The 17,494-nt window shown below is 33.1% G+C and overlaps 1 protein-coding gene across 6 annotated transcripts in view; it reads left to right on the top strand.

The window, feature by feature from the left end:
• Window positions 1-17,494, top strand: part of CEP290 (centrosomal protein 290) — a 60,029-nt gene that overhangs the window by 7,913 nt on the left and 34,622 nt on the right. For 2 of the 6 annotated variants that reach the window (XM_087934542.1, XM_087934541.1), the window contains exons 4-21: window positions 233-302; window positions 980-1,026; window positions 1,771-1,914; window positions 2,761-2,814; window positions 4,483-4,635; window positions 5,454-5,636; window positions 5,908-5,997; window positions 6,662-6,784; window positions 7,669-7,792; window positions 8,354-8,526; window positions 9,116-9,278; window positions 10,685-10,785; window positions 10,865-10,952; window positions 11,574-11,686; window positions 13,495-13,579; window positions 14,707-14,849; window positions 16,017-16,181; window positions 16,564-16,713. In XM_087934542.1, coding sequence (XP_087790668.1) covers window positions 233-302; window positions 980-1,026; window positions 1,771-1,914; window positions 2,761-2,814; window positions 4,483-4,635; window positions 5,454-5,636; window positions 5,908-5,997; window positions 6,662-6,784; window positions 7,669-7,792; window positions 8,354-8,526; window positions 9,116-9,278; window positions 10,685-10,785; window positions 10,865-10,952; window positions 11,574-11,686; window positions 13,495-13,579; window positions 14,707-14,849; window positions 16,017-16,181; window positions 16,564-16,713 — 2,169 coding nt within the window. Of the gene's footprint in view, window positions 1-232; window positions 303-979; window positions 1,027-1,770; window positions 1,915-2,760; window positions 2,815-4,482; window positions 4,636-5,453; window positions 5,637-5,907; window positions 5,998-6,661; window positions 6,785-7,558; window positions 7,580-7,668; window positions 7,793-8,353; window positions 8,527-9,115; window positions 9,279-10,684; window positions 10,786-10,864; window positions 10,953-11,573; window positions 11,687-12,010; window positions 12,572-13,126; window positions 13,220-13,494; window positions 13,580-14,706; window positions 14,850-16,016; window positions 16,182-16,563; window positions 16,714-17,494 lie in introns of all 6 variants that reach the window. The other 4 variants (XM_087934544.1, XM_087934539.1, XM_087934540.1 and 1 more) reach the window with 4 other exon arrangements.

Here is a 17,494-nt window from a genome sequence, read left to right as displayed (position 1 = left end):
AGTGATGGCGTTTGGGAAAAAACTATCCTTGGGTTTGGTTGTTCTGATGTGCAGTGCTCTATAGCATCATTTTGAGGGAAGGAGTTAAAACAATTTATATCAGGGATGTGAGGGATCTGTAAATATTTTCACAGCCCTCTTTTTGACTCATGCAGTATACAGGTCCTCGATTGAAGGCAGGTTGGTAGTAATTGTTTTTTCTGCAGTCCTAATTATCATTTTTTTCTAATAGATGAAAAACCAAGAAGTAGAACTGGCTCTAGAAGAAGTTGAGAAAGCTGGAGAAGAGCAAGCTAAATTTGGTAACATTTCTATAGATACATAACTTGTAAACATCTTGACACTTTTGGGGAAAAATACAGAAGTATCAATATAATGGAATTTCTAGTTCTATAGAGAAGAAACCCTATTTAGAATTCAGGATTCAATATTATAGTCTTCATTGTTTTCCTTTTACTTTGCTGCTAGTTTTGAACCGTTACCTTTTACTCAGTTGGAATAGTGAGATTTCTCATTATAGTTAATTTTAGTAGAAATATATTTCATTTATTTTATCTCAGTCAAATATGGAAACATTGAAAACATACATATGATGACTAATGAGGTCCAACTTCTAAAGCTGGGTCCAAAGCATCACACAATTTCAACTTAAAGTGAATTGAATTTTTAGTTTATAAAATGAAGAAAAGGTTCCTTTAAAATAAATTGAAAGATATTGATGATCAATTGAATTCACTCATTTTTAATTATTTGAAAGAATAGGTAAGTATTAAAAATGGTACATGCAAGGTTCAATGATGAAACATGGTATTCCTATATATAATGTATACTATACATAAGTATACTTTACAATTATTTTTTTTTTAGAGAAGGAGCTGTTTTTGATACTAATAAAGAATGTGCTCAGTTTTATTCCAGGTCTTATTTTAGTGTTTTACTCATTATATTTCAATAACTTCGTTCTTCTTTGTGAAAACAGAAAATCAATTAAAAACTAAGGTGATGAAGCTAGAAAAAGAATTAGAGGTACGTTTAAATTTCACCTAATGTAAAGATTGAATATTATTATTTTTGAGATAAAATATCAGCTTCAAATAGCTTTATGAGTCTTATTAATCTGTCTTAATTTGTATGGCACTGAAGTTTCTAGGCCAGGGGTCTCCAGCCTTGGCAACTTTTAGCCTAGATGACTTCAATAAACAGAATTTCCCAGCCAGTTGCCAAGGTTGGAGACCTCTGTTCTAGGCTATAGCATGTTGTGAGGCTTGGTTTTCACATTTTATGACTGGCAATTTTAAATCCTGCAATTTGCCTAATATTTTAAATATGGACAATATAAAAAGGTAGGATCCTACTACATGTTTTAGAAAACTTCCTTGCATTAATTATTAATTGAGAAATCAGATTTTGGAGATTTTTTAAATATAATAAAAAGTATACTTGCAGAGAATATGTTGAATCGTAAAGTAAATACTGTTTTAAATAGTTGGGAGTTTGATTTGTGCTGCAGTAGAATTAATGAATTAATTCAATATTTGATAATTTAGTAGTTATTTTTCAGTATAGTCAGTCTAAATTTAATTTAGATTCCAGGACAGATGGTCTCCTAGAATAAATAGCTAAATCTGATCTTACATTGTTTAGTTGCATATTTACTATAGTTCAAAACATTCCATGACTTTTATTGTTTAGAATAAATACTTTTTATTTACTTTTTATTTAATATAATGAAATATATATAAAACTAATTTTATTTTAATATTTGCTAAGATAGCACAGCGATCCACTGGAAGCCGTGATACTCGATTTCTGCGTGATGAAATCCGCCAGTTGGAAAAACAGTTGTCACAAAAAGACAGAGAATTAGCAGACATGGAAAAGGATCTAGACAAAGAGAAGAAAGTTAATGAACAGGTAAATTACACTGATCTCTATCAAGAGTAAAAATTTGTTCTGAACAAATTAATGTTGAGAATAGTAATAGAAATTGTAAAAGGAGACCTAACAATGCAAGATTTTTAAAAATAATGTAAATTTATATCAACATAATAGTAGTGATAGATACTATAAATGTAGGAAAACTAAAGTTGTGTAATGAAATTATATATACAAAAGAAGGGCCAATTGAGTCAAAGAAATTTACTCACAGATAAATGAATAATTCTTTTATCTGAAATTCTTCCTGTAATTCGTAATACTAAATATTATCTATACATTTGATTTGAAAAATACACCTGATCATAAATAATGTTGTGGATTTTTTAAAATGAAGCACTGGAACTTTTTCAAAATTGTAAAATTATAAGAAACAATCTTAAAATGTATAATGAAGTGAAAGAGATGCTCTCAGATTAATTATTTTCAATAGTTCCTATGTCTCTAACAAATTAACATCTTGTTTTTAGTGAATTATGTATATATAAGAAGCAGTAATTATATATGTATGTCTGTGGAACTAAATACAGTTTATTCCCTACATAAGACTACAGATTGTACTAAATTTTGGAATTGGTAAATTATAAAGACCTAATCACTTCTGCTACTGGGTACTTCTGAGAAAATGCAGCATTATATAGTTTTAGTAGAGAACTGGTTAAACAAACTTTTGGATTGAAATAGAGTTTTTTTTTTAATTTTCAGGTAATTATTTTTATATATAAGTTTTGCAAATAGGAATAATCACAATATTCCTCGAAAGAGACTTATGTCTTATATTAGGATCATAATATATAGTTTCAGCTAACCAATTTGTCATTCCAGATAACTCTTCGAAATGAAGAAACAGAAAATGAAAACAGCAAATTAAGAAGAGAGGTTGGTATGCCTGTATAACAATTTGACGCAAAGTAATTTTTTGCACCTGGTGCCTATTTATTTGTTACACCTTTGTACATTTGATTTACCACTGCTTTTATGCTTCCTTATTTCTATCTTTCCATATCTGTGCCATATGCAGAACTAACGATTTCCAATTTCTTAGAAGAAAGACCATTTAATTTACCATATTTTTCAGAATATAAGACACTCTGAAATATAAGACACACCTAGCTTTTGGGGAGGAAAACAAGAAAAAAAAATCTGCCCCTGTCTCTGCCTCCCAGCAATTTGCCTCCTTGCAGCAAACAGCAAACAGCCTGGTCAGTTTAGCACAGCCTGATTAGCACAAGCAACTGATTGTTGGTTGGATTGGCCTACTGACGACCAGCTGTTTCAGGCTGCAGGGATTGCCATAGCCTATTGCTGCCTCTATGCATCCCATTTTCAGCCTCTGGACGCCCTGTTTCCGGTCTCTGCGTGCCCCATTTTCAGGTAGCAGGGGCTGGAATGGGAGGAAAATGGGGCTTGTAGAGGCCAAAAATGGGGCACACGGAGGCAGCAATGGCAATCCCTGCAGCCTGAAACAGCTGATAGTTGGGAAGCCGATCCAACTGACAATTAGCTGCTTATGCTAATCAGGCTATGCTGAAGCTGACCAGGCTGTTTGCTATTTGCTGCAAGGAGGCAAATTGCTGGGAGGCAGAGGCCGGCGGGTGGGGGCTGGCGGGTGGGCAGGGCTTCAGCAACATATAAGACAGACATTTCCACAACTTTTGGGTGTGGAAAAAGTATGGATTATACTCTGAAAAATACAGTAGTTTAATTCAGTCATAATGTTTAAAATCTTCTGCAATGACAGGATTATAGTGGAACCTACAGCGACCAAATCAGGTGGCAAACAAAAAATCCACCCAATTTTTGAATTGGGTCATGATTTAAAAATCAGGTGACAAGCAAAATCGGGGCTGAAAGATTCCCTCTCCGCGCTGATTTTTCCTTTGGTGCCATTTTTTAAAACTGCGCGCATGTGCAGTCGGTCGTGCTTCTGGACATGACCAAATCGGGTCATGACCAGAGTCTGGGAACGGATTACGGTCACAACCCAAGTCTCCACTGTATTCTTTCAGTCTAGGTAATTTCTGTTTCAGTTTAGGGATTTTCTTCATCATAAAGACATATAATGTTAAGTTCTTAATGGGCTTGCTTGGTAAGATAATGCTGTATTACTTCTTTCTTTTATGTTTTTCTCTCTTCTCTTTTGCCTGCTGAGTTTGATCAGTTAAATTTCCCTCTTTTTTCTTGTTCTGTTCTTTTTTTTTTTTAAGAAAACAAGAATGAAGAAAAAGGTGAGGGTTAGTGTTAGTTTCTGTGTTCAGTGTATTAGCTTGTTTCAATAACTTAATTTAAAAATTAGATTTTTTAAAGGTGATATCACTAATATCACTGATATCACTAATTATGATATCAAGTCCCCGGCCATATTTGGTGCATGAATACAAATTTAAGTATTTCGGGTGACTATCTAGCTTCCACTTGAATATATCCAATGAAATGAAATCTCTCTGGTTTATTACTTCTAGTTCCCTAGCATATTTCTCAGTTTCAGCAAGTATTAATACCTTATCTTCAGCAGTTTCATATTTTAATTATCTCTTTTTTCTGCAGAATGAGCAGCTTCGTCAGGATGTTATTGACTATCAGAGACAATTAGAAACACAAAAGGAAACACTTCTCTCAAGAAGAGGAGAAGAATCAGATTACAGGTCACAGTTATCTAAAAAGAATTTTGAGCTTGTTCAATACCTAGATGAAATTCAGGTAAATTTAAAAGAGTTGCTCAATAGAACAAAATTGTCAGACCTGACTCTAAAGAAGTGCAGACCTTACTGGTTTATTTTGGGTTCTTGATTTTGGGTTTTGTCTAAGAAAATGAACAAGGAAATTTTATATTAAGCTCAAAAGATTTGTCATGTTTTTCCTGCTTCTTGGAATAGTAAACTAATGACTACCAAACTAATCCATTATTCATTTAAACATATAAATATTGTATTCCATGAAGAATTTAATGTTAGAAAAAAATATTTTATAGTTCAAATTGGTGAGATGGAAATTTAGATTTTTTTTGTGTGTGTATGTCTGTGCTTGTATACATATATATGACTTACTGGTTTGTTTTTTATAAAGAGTAGTGAAATATCTGTAAGAGGAATAAAGGGGTGTGAATATCTTCAGGGGAGTCCGTAGCATAAATCATGACCAAATCTAGTAGGGAAAGTTCTGCCAATTTAGTTCAATCAAAATAAAACTAGTGACGGGGTAACTCAGAAGAAAATTTAATATAAAATGAAAGGCTTGGTTGTTAATTAGAGCATAGCATGTCATCCCACCGTGCTAGTGAGCCTATATTTTTTAACTAAAACATGCCAAAACCCATATGTTGTTTCATGAATTAATTTTTATGATTTGTTTTATGATTGGATGTCCCTGTATTTAAGAACTGTGCTGATGATCAAACTTATTGATGTATTGTTATCTTCTAGACTTTCTTAGGGGACAATATAGCTTGATCAATTTAAGAATTGCTTCTTATATAAAAAAATACATTTCATGGAACTATGTCTGTTTTACATTTGCAGAATTTGACAGAAGCTAATGAAAAGTTAGAAACACAAAACCAAGAAATGAGGAAAAATTTAGAAGAATCTGTGCAAGAAATGGAGAATATGACTGATGAATACAATAAAATGAAATTTATGGTGCAACAGTCTGATATTGCTATGGATCAGCTAAGAAAAGAAAAAGAGCAATATAGACTACAGGTAAGAGGTACCTTGCATACTTGGGAAGCAGATACACAAAGCATTAAAATTAGAGTATAAAGGATTAAGTTAGTAGTGTTGATTGTAGGAGTGCTAACTAGTACCAAATGTGAAGTTCATTGTACACTGGTGGCCTTATCCATTGAAAAAGATATCAGTAACTTTTATGCATAAATTGTAAGAAAGCAGCTAGTTTCCAATATGTATACTGAAAATTCCCATGATAATTAGTCTGTCAATAGCTTATCTTATGAATTGTATCTCATTGCAGGTGCATGAGCTGACAGAGCAACTTAAAACAAAGAATGAAGAAGATGATCCGCTTATGGCAGCTGTAAATGAAAAAGTGGAGGAATGGAAGGTATTTCACAACTAACATTAACTGTGTTTTAGCAATTTGTTTTGTGTTTTGTCCAGTGTTTCTTTAACAACTGGTTTTGTGGGCGTGGCTTAGGTGGTGGGCATGGCTTGGTGGTCATGTGACTGGGTGGACATGTCTTGGTGGTCATGTTATTGGCTGGGTGGTCATGTGACTGGGTGGACATGTCTTGGTGGTCATGTTATTGGCTGGATGTAGCCAACTCAATATCACTCACATAGAAGTACGCATCTCCTCTCCTGGCCTCTCAAGACTGGGGATGCTGCAACAGTCGTAAGTGTGAAAAATGGTCATAAGTCACTTTTTTCAGTGCCATTGTAACTTTGAATAGTCACTCCACACAAGCAAAGTACCAGCAAAGGAGGGGGAAAAAACTCCAGAGAAGTTCCTGAGACAGGAAGTCTAGTCCTGGCAAGAATGTAATAAGCATTATCAGAGAGGCAGTTTCTGTAAGCAACACCAGATTGTTCCCTTCCTGCCTTCTTTACAGGATTAGGCCAGTAATTTCTTCTAACAACCAGTTCTGTGAACTGCTTAGAATGTTAACCACTGGTTCTAGCGAATAGATGAGAACTGGTAGAATCCCACCCCTGGTTTTGTCATAATAAAGGGGTTTTTTTTTTTTTGGTTTCCTTTTATCTTGCAGAGAATTTTGGTTTCCAAAGATGATGAAATAATTGAATATCAAGAAATGTTGTTGACTCTGAAAGAGAAGCTGAAAATGGCCCAGATGGATTCTGACAAGAGCAATGTTCTTGCCCTCCAGCAGGTATCCACACGTTTGTGTGTGAAATAAATATGCACATTAGTAGAAAATATAATGCTATAATTATCATCACAACCCACTTTTGTATGGCCATATCTAGAACCCTATTTTAGTGAGCTGTATTTATCTATGCAGCATTTTGAATATTTTACCCCTAAATTCATTATCTTTTAATCATTTTTTTCCATAAAATGTGGTCTATGTGTTTTAAAAATTTGTTAACGTAGTTCATTTGAAGGTGAACCTGAAGGGAACAGAAATGTTCGGTGAGGAGGTCATTATGCATTTTGTAAGTTAATTGCTTCCTTAATGCAGTACATGTTAAAATTTTGAGATGGAATGGGGTGGAAAAATGGAGCATTGCATAGTTGCTTTTTGAATAAGGAGAACTAGGGGGAGCAGTTTAATTGGCCTTAACAAAGATTATTTGGTTGTTCTTTTCTGACTCTTTTAATGATATGTTCCCAACTCTTGCCCTCTCCCCCTCAATCTCATGCCAGCTTTTCTCCCTGAAGCAGTCTTACTTCTTACCTAAAGGGGAGCTTGTGGTAGGCATCATGTATAAGTAATGCATTTGTTTATCCTGAATTTATGATAAACTGAAATAGGTATATGTAGGTATATGTACCTCATGTTTATTTAGAAGAAAATGAAATCATTTGAGAGATAGCATTTAGCTGTGATTAATTTAGCTAACATTGTCATAAAGTTGTAAGCTGTTTATTTTATTTTTATTTCTCTGCTTTACTTTTTTGCCCCCTTTGCTTATCCTTCTAGATAATATCTGAACTCTGTGTTGTAAGTACTTTTGTCTTTCTGTCGATCATTTTGGCGTAGTTTAAGAGCATGTTACATGTATTATTTATTAAGTAAAAAACTCTTTTTAGGGTGTGCAAGAAAGAGACAGTCAGATCAAATTGCTCACTGAACAGATTGAACAGTATACAAAGGAGATGGAGAAAAATGTATTGATCATTGAGGACTTGAAAAGAGAACTCCTGAAAGATAAAAGTAAATATTTGAAAGTGTTTCTGTACTAATGTCAATAAGTAAACAATAATAAAGTATTGATTGAATTTACAATCAGGGTTTGATTACAGCTTTCAATGCTAAGAAGGTTAATCAGTTCTTGTGCTGACACTTAACTATGAGTAATATTAGGTGGGATTTTGAATTTGTTCAGAAGGAAGGATAATTTCTTTCAGAGTATATACCCTAATAATGCATTTAGGGACATATTTCAAGATAATTTACTCACTCTCTTGTTTCACAAACAAATAGATATCAGTAATAAGATATTTTCAACTTTCCATTGAAAGACTTTACTGGCTATGTATCAAAGTTTTTCAGGAACTGTTGCTACTTTATTTTATTTGTAAGCTTGGATTTTATGTCCCTAATTTCCTTGGATTAAATTTCTTATAGTGGAAGGGAAACTGATCTTTAAAAAAAAAAAGAATTTACTGATTGTTAATTTTCCACTATTTTTTTACTTTTAATGTCACATATTGAATATATGTTTCTCCTTTCATTTCTATAGCAATATTGACTAAGTAGACATTTTTATTTCAGGCGGGCTGTCGATTACTCAACAGGATCGTATTGGAGAAATGCAAGGAAAGTTACAGATGCTGGAAGAGAAAATCAAGGATAGTGAAAGGACAGCAGAACTTGCAGAAGCAGATGCAAGAGAAAAGGACAAAGAACTTATTGAAACTCTGAAGCGAGTGAAAGATTATGAAACTGTATGTCTTTCTATTGGAGAAAACATCTTCTATGCAGAAGCCATCAATTTTCTTAAAGCTGAGAGAGGTGTTTCCCTCACCAGTAGGGGGAAATGTATAACAGCAACTGATGGGACGGGAGCTGGGGAAGTATTGGGCTAGAATCGAAAGTTCAGGAACATAATTTCTTATGCTATTCTCTCTCTTTTTTGTGTGTGTTCTGCACCCATTGTTTATTATTCTTGCACATGCTAGTCAATTCATTCATCTTATTATACTGTTTATGCAGTCACAACTTGCATACCATCCCTTCTCTTACAGTCATCCACATACACAATCTACATTCATCTATTTTTACTTTGTTACATTTTCATTTAATGAATGTGCAAATAAGCAGGCAAAGGAAGAGTCTTTGTCCTGGAAGTTTTTTCTTTATATCTCCATATCTTTCATATTTTATTTGCTGGCTGAAAAATATGCCAAAACTGAGTTTGAAAGATGGACTTAAGGTCATAATTCCAGTTTCCCATATATTTTATTATATGTTTTATATGTATTTTTGATATTATATTGATAATATTAAACTATTTTCTAATTTTTCTTTTTCAAGGGAATATATGGCCTGGAAGATGCTGTTGCTGAAATAAAAGGTTTAAAAAAGCAACTCAAAATAAGAAATAATGAAATTGAAACATTAATTAAAGAAGTTAATAAACTTGAATTTAAAATCAATGATCTTCTTGATGAAAATGAAGATCTTCGGGAAAAGCTAGGTATGACCATATCAGATTTATTAGACAATGTTGTATTTAAATAATGTATTTAGCATGTCTTCATTACTTTGTTTTTTTTTCAGAGTGTTTTTAGTTGTCTTGAGGAGTAGAAGTGATAATTTCTTCATATGTAAATTTGAGCAACAAGTCTTCTGATTCTTTGTAGAGAGAATGGCTGATTAAAGCAATTCTAAATTTTGGTCTGGATTTTAAGGATATAGAGAAAGTGCTTAGCAGAAAATCACCTTTAGTAACATTGGCAGTGTTATTAGATAAACCATTGTGGATGCATCTGCAGCATGGTAGGAATTGGGAGAAGAACGAAAAGTGAGAAATTCTTTCACCATATGGAGGGATTTCTTTTTCCTTTGGATTTTGGTCTTTATTTTTATTTTATTAAGTTTACATATTAAGTTGTTACTGTTAAGGAGTCCTATGTTAACTAGGTCAGTTGGATTTGTCTCCCACTGATATTTTGCCCATACACGGTCACACTGTTTTCTCTGTTAAGATAAGGAAATATCTCTGAAAAAGACCCAACAGTAATGGGTATTTTAGTTTATTTGTGTCTGAGTATGTGACCCTCAAAACCAAGAAAGACAACAGGAATTACTTCTAAGTAGTTTCCTTTATTGTTCCTCACCTATAGATAGAAATCTTGCCAATAAATAATTACTTACATCATTAAAGTATATATTCAGAAGTTCTATGGAGGAGCTATCCTGACCTTCTTTCTCTCAACCAAACTATCTAAACTTTGCTGTCACTTGCTGGGAATCCAGATTATATTCCACCCCAATATGTGTTTGTGGGTTATGGATGTGTACACACACACACACACACACACACACACACACACACACACGTATGCATAGATATACACATATTAAGAATTAAGATTTTTTTCCTTTTCTGCATAGAGAACAAATACATGGAAATACTAAGAGAATATTTGTAGCCTAGGGTTTAACTGCTGGGTCTTTGGTGCTGTCCAAATTTGTGATATTTCTTGCAGGTGTTTTGTTACCAAACTAAGTAACATTATTAATGCACTACCAATTCATATAAAACCAAGAACCTAATAGTAAATAGGTAAGTCTAAAAGAATTAGCCCGGTGCTGCTACTATTATCAAAGGGTTGACTCATTTGTTTTTGCCAGGTTTAGTAAAAATCTGCATTTTCAACAACTGAATTTAGAAATGAATATTGGAGGACAAAGAAAATCAATACAATGGCTGAGGTTTATGCTCAGTATAGATACTTAACTGAGAAACATATGAAAAGTGTCAACAGGATGCTATGAGGGAAGAGATACTCTCCCTCAATGCACCTATCCATAGCATCCAGTCCAGCAATTACATTAAATCTACATATAATCTCTAATGCATGATCTGTTTCATTTTAGGGCTTGATCCCCAAACAATGATTGATTTAACTGAACTGAAAAATAGCAAAGCATTAAAACAACAACAATACAAGGCTGAAAATCAAGTCCTGCTGAAAGAGGCAAGTAATAATTATTACTTAATGCTTTTGATAAAAATTAAGGCACGAAGAGAAATAACGCCACTTAAATTCAATGCAGATTGAAAGATTAGAAGAAGAAAGAGTTACCCTGAAACAACAAATCCGTAAATTGGCTCAGGAGAAAGGAAGAAGAGCTGCAACTTTAGGTAAGCTGGTACTTATTTAAAAAATAATAATTTAGCAATGACATAAACAATTAATTGGTTATCCTATCATTCCTGGATCAATCTAAAAATATTTTCCAATATTTAGGAATAAGACTGAATTATTATTATTTATTATTATTTAATAATAATAAAGTCACCCAGAATCACTTTGGATAACGAGATAGGTGCCGTACAAATTTTAAAAAAGGAATAAATTCTTAGTTTTATTGCACACGTTACGAGTATGATGGAGTCTTTCATTGTGAACACAGTATTTTCCATTAAACTATATGGAAAAGAATTTGCTAAATGTTTGTATTGTGTCTGATCTGTTGCTAAATGTCTTTTTATTTAAGTAAGTATCAGTTCTATAATCTACATCAGGTTAATCAGTGTTGACAGTTTCCACCTCTGCTTTATGTGACTCTTCACTAATTTTGCACAGTGGGATAAAAATGTGAGTTGCTATTTTTTTAATATGATGTTGATATCTCCTGTCAATCTAAGAGAGCCAAACATTGAAGATTTTTTTTACACTTTTTTTGGTAAAGTCTATTTCTCAACTTTTACTTCTCAGATCCTCCCGAATTTAATTTTGTCTAAATTTTTGGTTCCAAATAGGACTGGATGCAGATGATCTACAGCTGATTGATAATTTTACTGAAGATTTGAAGACGAAAAGAGAGAGATCTGAGTTAATGAGTACATCTAACTTTGATAAACTTAAAACACAGGTAGCCATTCTTTTGAACTTCCATTTTGACTGAATTTCTGAAATACACACACTGTATGTGAATGTGTATCTGAAATACATACACTGTATGTGTAATACTTCGTAATTTTCTTATGTAGCTGAGTAGAATATTAAGTATTGTTCATTTTGAGAATTACAGTTATACTGTATTAAGTGAGTATTATATACTGTATATATAAAAGAGAAAAGAAAATATACTTTAGGATAAAATAATTGTTTTTCTGAAAGAATTAAATTGAGTTTTTCCAAGTTTGTTTGAAAAAGTGAAAAAGGTTTCTTTTCTCATTCTCAACTTGCTCCACAGGTACAAGTGGAAGATAACAGTGATAGTTCTAAGGCTTTTACAATAGATGAGTTTTACAGTTCACTAGAGCAAACATCCACAGAAATTCTAGGGACAGCTTTATGTGCAGTCAGCAATAAGAATTCAAACAGCGTAGATTGTCCAGTTTCATTTTCTGTGCTGGAAAGAACTGAGAGGGCTGATAAAAAGCATATACGAAGAGAGGAAAGGGAGATGAAGAAAACAGAAGCTTCTTGTCACGCCCAAATGCCATTGTGCTCTGTACAGAAACAACCCTTGGATTTTCAGGAAGGGCTGCCATCTTCTCTGCTCAGGAAGCCTATGTCATCCTATATAGTGCAGGAAATCCTGTTAAAAAATGAGGAAGACCATTCTGAAATAAAATTGATGGATTTGAGGACAGATTTGCAAGACACCGGCAAAGACCTGTATTTTTCAGAATCATGGCCAGTAGAGCTCTTGGAAGGAGTGTATGGTCAGTCATTGAAGGCATATCAGATAGATCGAGTTGAAAATCTCATAAGACAGCTGAGGAGTGAAATAATGTTCCTTAGGTCAGAGGTGAGACACCTTCCACATATATTTTTAGATTACTATCTCATAGTTACTGTTATCATAATAATGGCTAGATCATAATATTTATTTGAATGAATTGTCATTGCCTGACTGGTCTTAACTAGGCAAATGGGCATTTCCCTATTTTCACAGCAGAATTGTAATGCTGCTGTATAAGATTGTGCTGAGACTAAGAAAGAAAGGGGAATATGTACATCTATAGATGGGAGAATCGGTAGACTTATCTAACAACCCTTATCTTAGTCTATTGTGTAAATGTTTTGAGAAAAAGTGATTCAAATAGGTCCTGCCTTCATAACCTCATTAATAAAGAAGGGCTAAGGAGTTTCTATCTTAATTTTTAATAGCTCGAAGCCAAATCTCTCATTCTTTGTTCCTTGCATGTGCCCTACAAATTAAGGAGCTTGACATACGTTGATCACATCTAGAAATTATTTAGTAATCACTTGATAGGCAACTACAGGTTGAAGATAGGTAATATTAAAGTTTATTGATGCTAAGACATAGATAATTATGCACTAATTATTACTTATTCTTCAGAATGAGCAGATATTAAGAGACTTGTTCGCCAAGAACACACTGAATAAAAATGCAGAGCTAGAGCTTGAAAGATGCAGGAGCCAGAAATTTGAGGTAGTTCAAGGTTCCAAATATAATATAAAAAACTTTGTGTTTGTAGCATGATAAGAATAAAATTATTTCATATTTTGGGACTGTAATTCTTTCCTGGCCTGTAGCATTTGACTATCATCCGTATATTCAAATATACTGTATCATATAAATTGTTGAAAATGAATGACATGTATGTTTTAATTATGTTTCTTCAACTTCTTAGTTGATGTTTTATTAACCAATTCCCCTTTTAAAACTGCAATTCTGTTTTATGTTCATGTCATTTTTGTTGACAGAATGACTACCTTGCCAAAGAATTAAATGAACGAGAAAGAGATTTGGAACAAAACAGGATTGTAATAATGAAACTGAAATCCAATTGTAAGCTGAATTTTTATTGTTTTTTTTAAATTGCTTTAGTCTAAAGTAAAAAAAGAAAATAATATTAACGTAATAAAAAAACATACAAAAAATGGTGTTTTCTGAATAATATTGACAAATATTTTCATTATATTAATAAAGTCACTTCACAAGCAAAAAGTGAATATTAATAATCCAAAAGTGTTAATTTATAACCCACTTTCCTTTTTTAAATAACTAAGCTGGGTTATCCCAAAATTTAAGTTAATTGAATGAATAAGGGGCAGAATTCTACTTCCTCCTCAATGTTTTCCAAATATATCTTGCAACTTTTAATGTTGAAGGTATAATAGGGTTATGTCTAAAAGGGGAGTCAAGCTTCTGCCTTGATATTAGATGAATATATTCTAATTCTGCGTAAATCTAAATCTTCCTAATTGAAGGTCTGAGGCTCAATCACTTAATGTCAGTAGAGAAATAAATCTCAAAATAATTGTTGATTGGTAAAATTGAAAGCTAGGAAAATTGAAGATGTAAATTTGATAATGAACATCTTACAAGGTTATAGTTTATAGTTCTCGTAAGAAATGTAACTACATGTTATACTTTGTGACAGTTAGTGGATCAACCAAAATTAAACTTGTTTTAAATCTTGAAACCTTTGCATAAATTAGAGGATGGCAAACTTTGCCATGAGAGACTTGTTGCCATGAGGAATATCCACAATACATAATAATAAGTAGTAAACAACCCTAAAATTAAATCATAGATATCATCATGAAACAACCAACCAAAATATAATTAAATTCTGTCATCTGTAAACCAATCATGTTTTTAGCAATTTTCTAAAGCTTTATTATAACTAATCAGATTTCAGGAGTCAGCGAGTTCCATAGCATTTGCATCACCACAGAGAAACATTAGTGAGCTTCCAGACCCTTAATTCTGTTGCAATAGAATTGTCCTCACAACTGCCAACTGTCTGTTGTGTTCTGAATTAAGTGAAAATCTCAACAGAGAATAGTACAAATAAGTGGCAGTAAGGAGTAAAGCCACTGTTTTAAGCCTGTCTATTAAAAATGCACATGAATGTGAACTTGCTTCATTCCATGGTGTCCAGATGTGAACAATTTGCATTGTAATTGTAGTGAAAGAGTTGGTACAAGAAAATAAGCACCTTCAACAAGGCATGAAAGAAATTTTACAAGCAATAAAGGATTTGCAAAAGGATCCAGGTATGAAAGATGGAGAAAGTGCTCTTATGATTCCTAGTCTGGAGCGATTAGTACATGTGAGTCTCTTGTTTTATTTTAATTATTTAGTTTAGTCGAATCTCTCTCATTATTCAATGGATTTCATGTTGATGAGTTTGTTAAAAATAGCACACGAAATAGGAAAATATATCAGTTATGCCTCTTGCTGAATATAGCTGCAAGTTTTACAGAATTTGAAATGAACTATAGCAACAAGTGTTTACAGCCTCTTGACAGAATTCCTAAGAATGGGATTCTCCTCTAATGTCACCTAGAAGACATGTATCATTTCCTGTCTACAGTGAATGGCTTGGGATTAGGATCTATATTGAGGAGCCAAGTGTTTTTGCCTTTATCAGAAGAGACTAAAAAAAAAAAGAGGTACTAGGCAATTGCTGCGACTGTTACAGTCCGCTTTGATCATACTTTACATTTTAAATTACTTATAGTTATGTGCATCAGCAGTCTTTCATGAATTTGCCCATAACCTTGATCAGCACTAGGTATTAATACCATTCTGCTCTATCTTTGTATTGATAGAACTATACAAAATATTTCATATGCTCTAAAGGCAGAGATAGGTCGACGGAATCTTACTAAGCTGTTTGTAGCTGTTTTGTTAGTGAAGATAACTACAAAATAATGGCTTGAGATGAGATAGAGACAACGACGGATTGAAAAGGCTTACATAAAGGACTAAAATCAATTACCTGCCAGATCCCCATATCTTATCTTGGAGAAAAAAGAAAAATCTCTAGTGAATGTTTTTCCCTTTTAATGTTCTTGGTAATCTTTCGGAAATGGTAATTGATTCCTTTTGTTTTCCTCATTCTTTAGAATTTTTTTCCAAGAGAATTATAGAATAATGTTGGTGTCTGATTTCATATGTAAGATGTTTTTTATTCATTGCAACTCAGTGATCTGTTTCATTTCATCATAGAAATCATTCTTCAAAATTTTAAATACTTGAATTAAAAGTTCTATTAAGCTGTAAAACATTAAATAAACTTATTTTTAATCTATGAATCCAGTAAGATCACTTATTATAGTCACAGATGATAGGAAGCATAGTCTCAAACTTTTGGAGAGCACTATCTTGTGGATTACTTGGACTACTAATAGAGTTCTATTATTTGGGAGCAATTGAAAATTTTCCATAATTTAATTGAAAATACTTATTTTTGTGATGAATTAATTGTTGACAGGCAATTGAATTAAAGAATGCAGAAGGAACTTTTGATGCCCGCTTGCATTTGAAGGCCCAAGTGGACCAACTGACAGGCAGAAATGAAGAATTGCGCAAAGAATTGAGAGAATCTCGGAAAGAAGCAGTAAACTTTTCTAACCAGCTAGCTAAAGCAAATACAAAAGTATGTAGGTTACCTTGGCTTTCAAAATTATCTCTGCTACTATTGGAAAAAAGTTAAGTGGGGTCCCATTCAGAGCTATTTGTGTTGAAAGCTGTTTTTAATGGAATTGCTTGTTTGTCTCCGGACTTCATTAGTGAATTATGTCTGTTGTGATTGACGGATTGATGTTGCAAGTGTTCTTCTGTTGTACTTGTTTGAAAGCTGTTAAAATATATAAAGCTTTACATACAGTATAATGTGATTTGGCACTATGGACTTCCAGGGAAGGTTTTCTAATTTATAGCCATGGAATTTTCCAGGAGTTTTAGTGATATGCCCTAGATAAAACTTCAGAGATTTCTGAGATTCCCTGCATTGTTATTTTTTAATGTTTATTTTTCAGATTGCGAACCTAGAAAATGAAATTGATATGCTGAAAAAATCAGAAGGTGGCAATGTAATATTTAAATCATCAAATCTTCCGGAAGGGATGTCTCCTTCTAGTGTGAACATGATTAATTCCCAGAATGAGTATTTAATACACCTTTTGCAGGTAAATAACATTAAACTAAATAGCATGTGTATCTTTTATATGTCTAATCTGTCAGATTTTTTTTCCATATACAGAAATTGAACAAAAGTTTAGGAAAAACGTACATATATAGTTTTTTCGTTCATGAGAGTTAAACTTAATCAGTAGCTTTTCAATTAATATTTTTTCCTAAAAATACATTATACATTATATATTATATATATTCATATTATATATATATATATAATTTGTTCGGATATTTTCCCACGTCATTATAGTTGTGCTTTTAAAGGTGTAGCAACGTTTCGGCAGAATCTCATCTGCCATCATCAGGCTTCTGGTGACAGACAAACACAATCAGAAGCCTGATGATGGCAGATGAGATTCTGCCGAAACGTTGCTACAACTTTAAAAGCACAACTATAATGACGTGGGAAAATACCCAAACAAAGCTGAATAACATACATGTAAGTACCCGCGAAAACTTAAGAAAACAAATATGTATGTATGTATGTATGTGTGTATGTATGTATGTATTTGCTTTCTGAGGTTACATAAACCAATGAGAACACCCCCCCCACCCAATCAGAACACAGCCAAGCCCCCACCCAATCAAGTCACACCCCCACTAGCAGTTAAAAGGAAGAAACAACTGCAAGCTCACATTACTCTGAGAAGCACAGAGCCGAAGACACAAGCCTGAAGATGATGAATGAGACTTCATCGAAACGTTGCCTAGATACTTCCATACTTACGTGGGAGAAAACCCGAATAACCAAAGATTCACACACACACACATGTA

This window comes from Pseudonaja textilis, chromosome 5 (genome assembly GCF_049901715.1).
Source record: "Pseudonaja textilis isolate UNSWEBS1 chromosome 5, rPseTex1.2, whole genome shotgun sequence".
Classification (NCBI taxonomy): Eukaryota; Metazoa; Chordata; class Lepidosauria; order Squamata; family Elapidae; genus Pseudonaja; species Pseudonaja textilis.
This window is presented reverse-complemented; position numbering and strand designations above follow the sequence as displayed.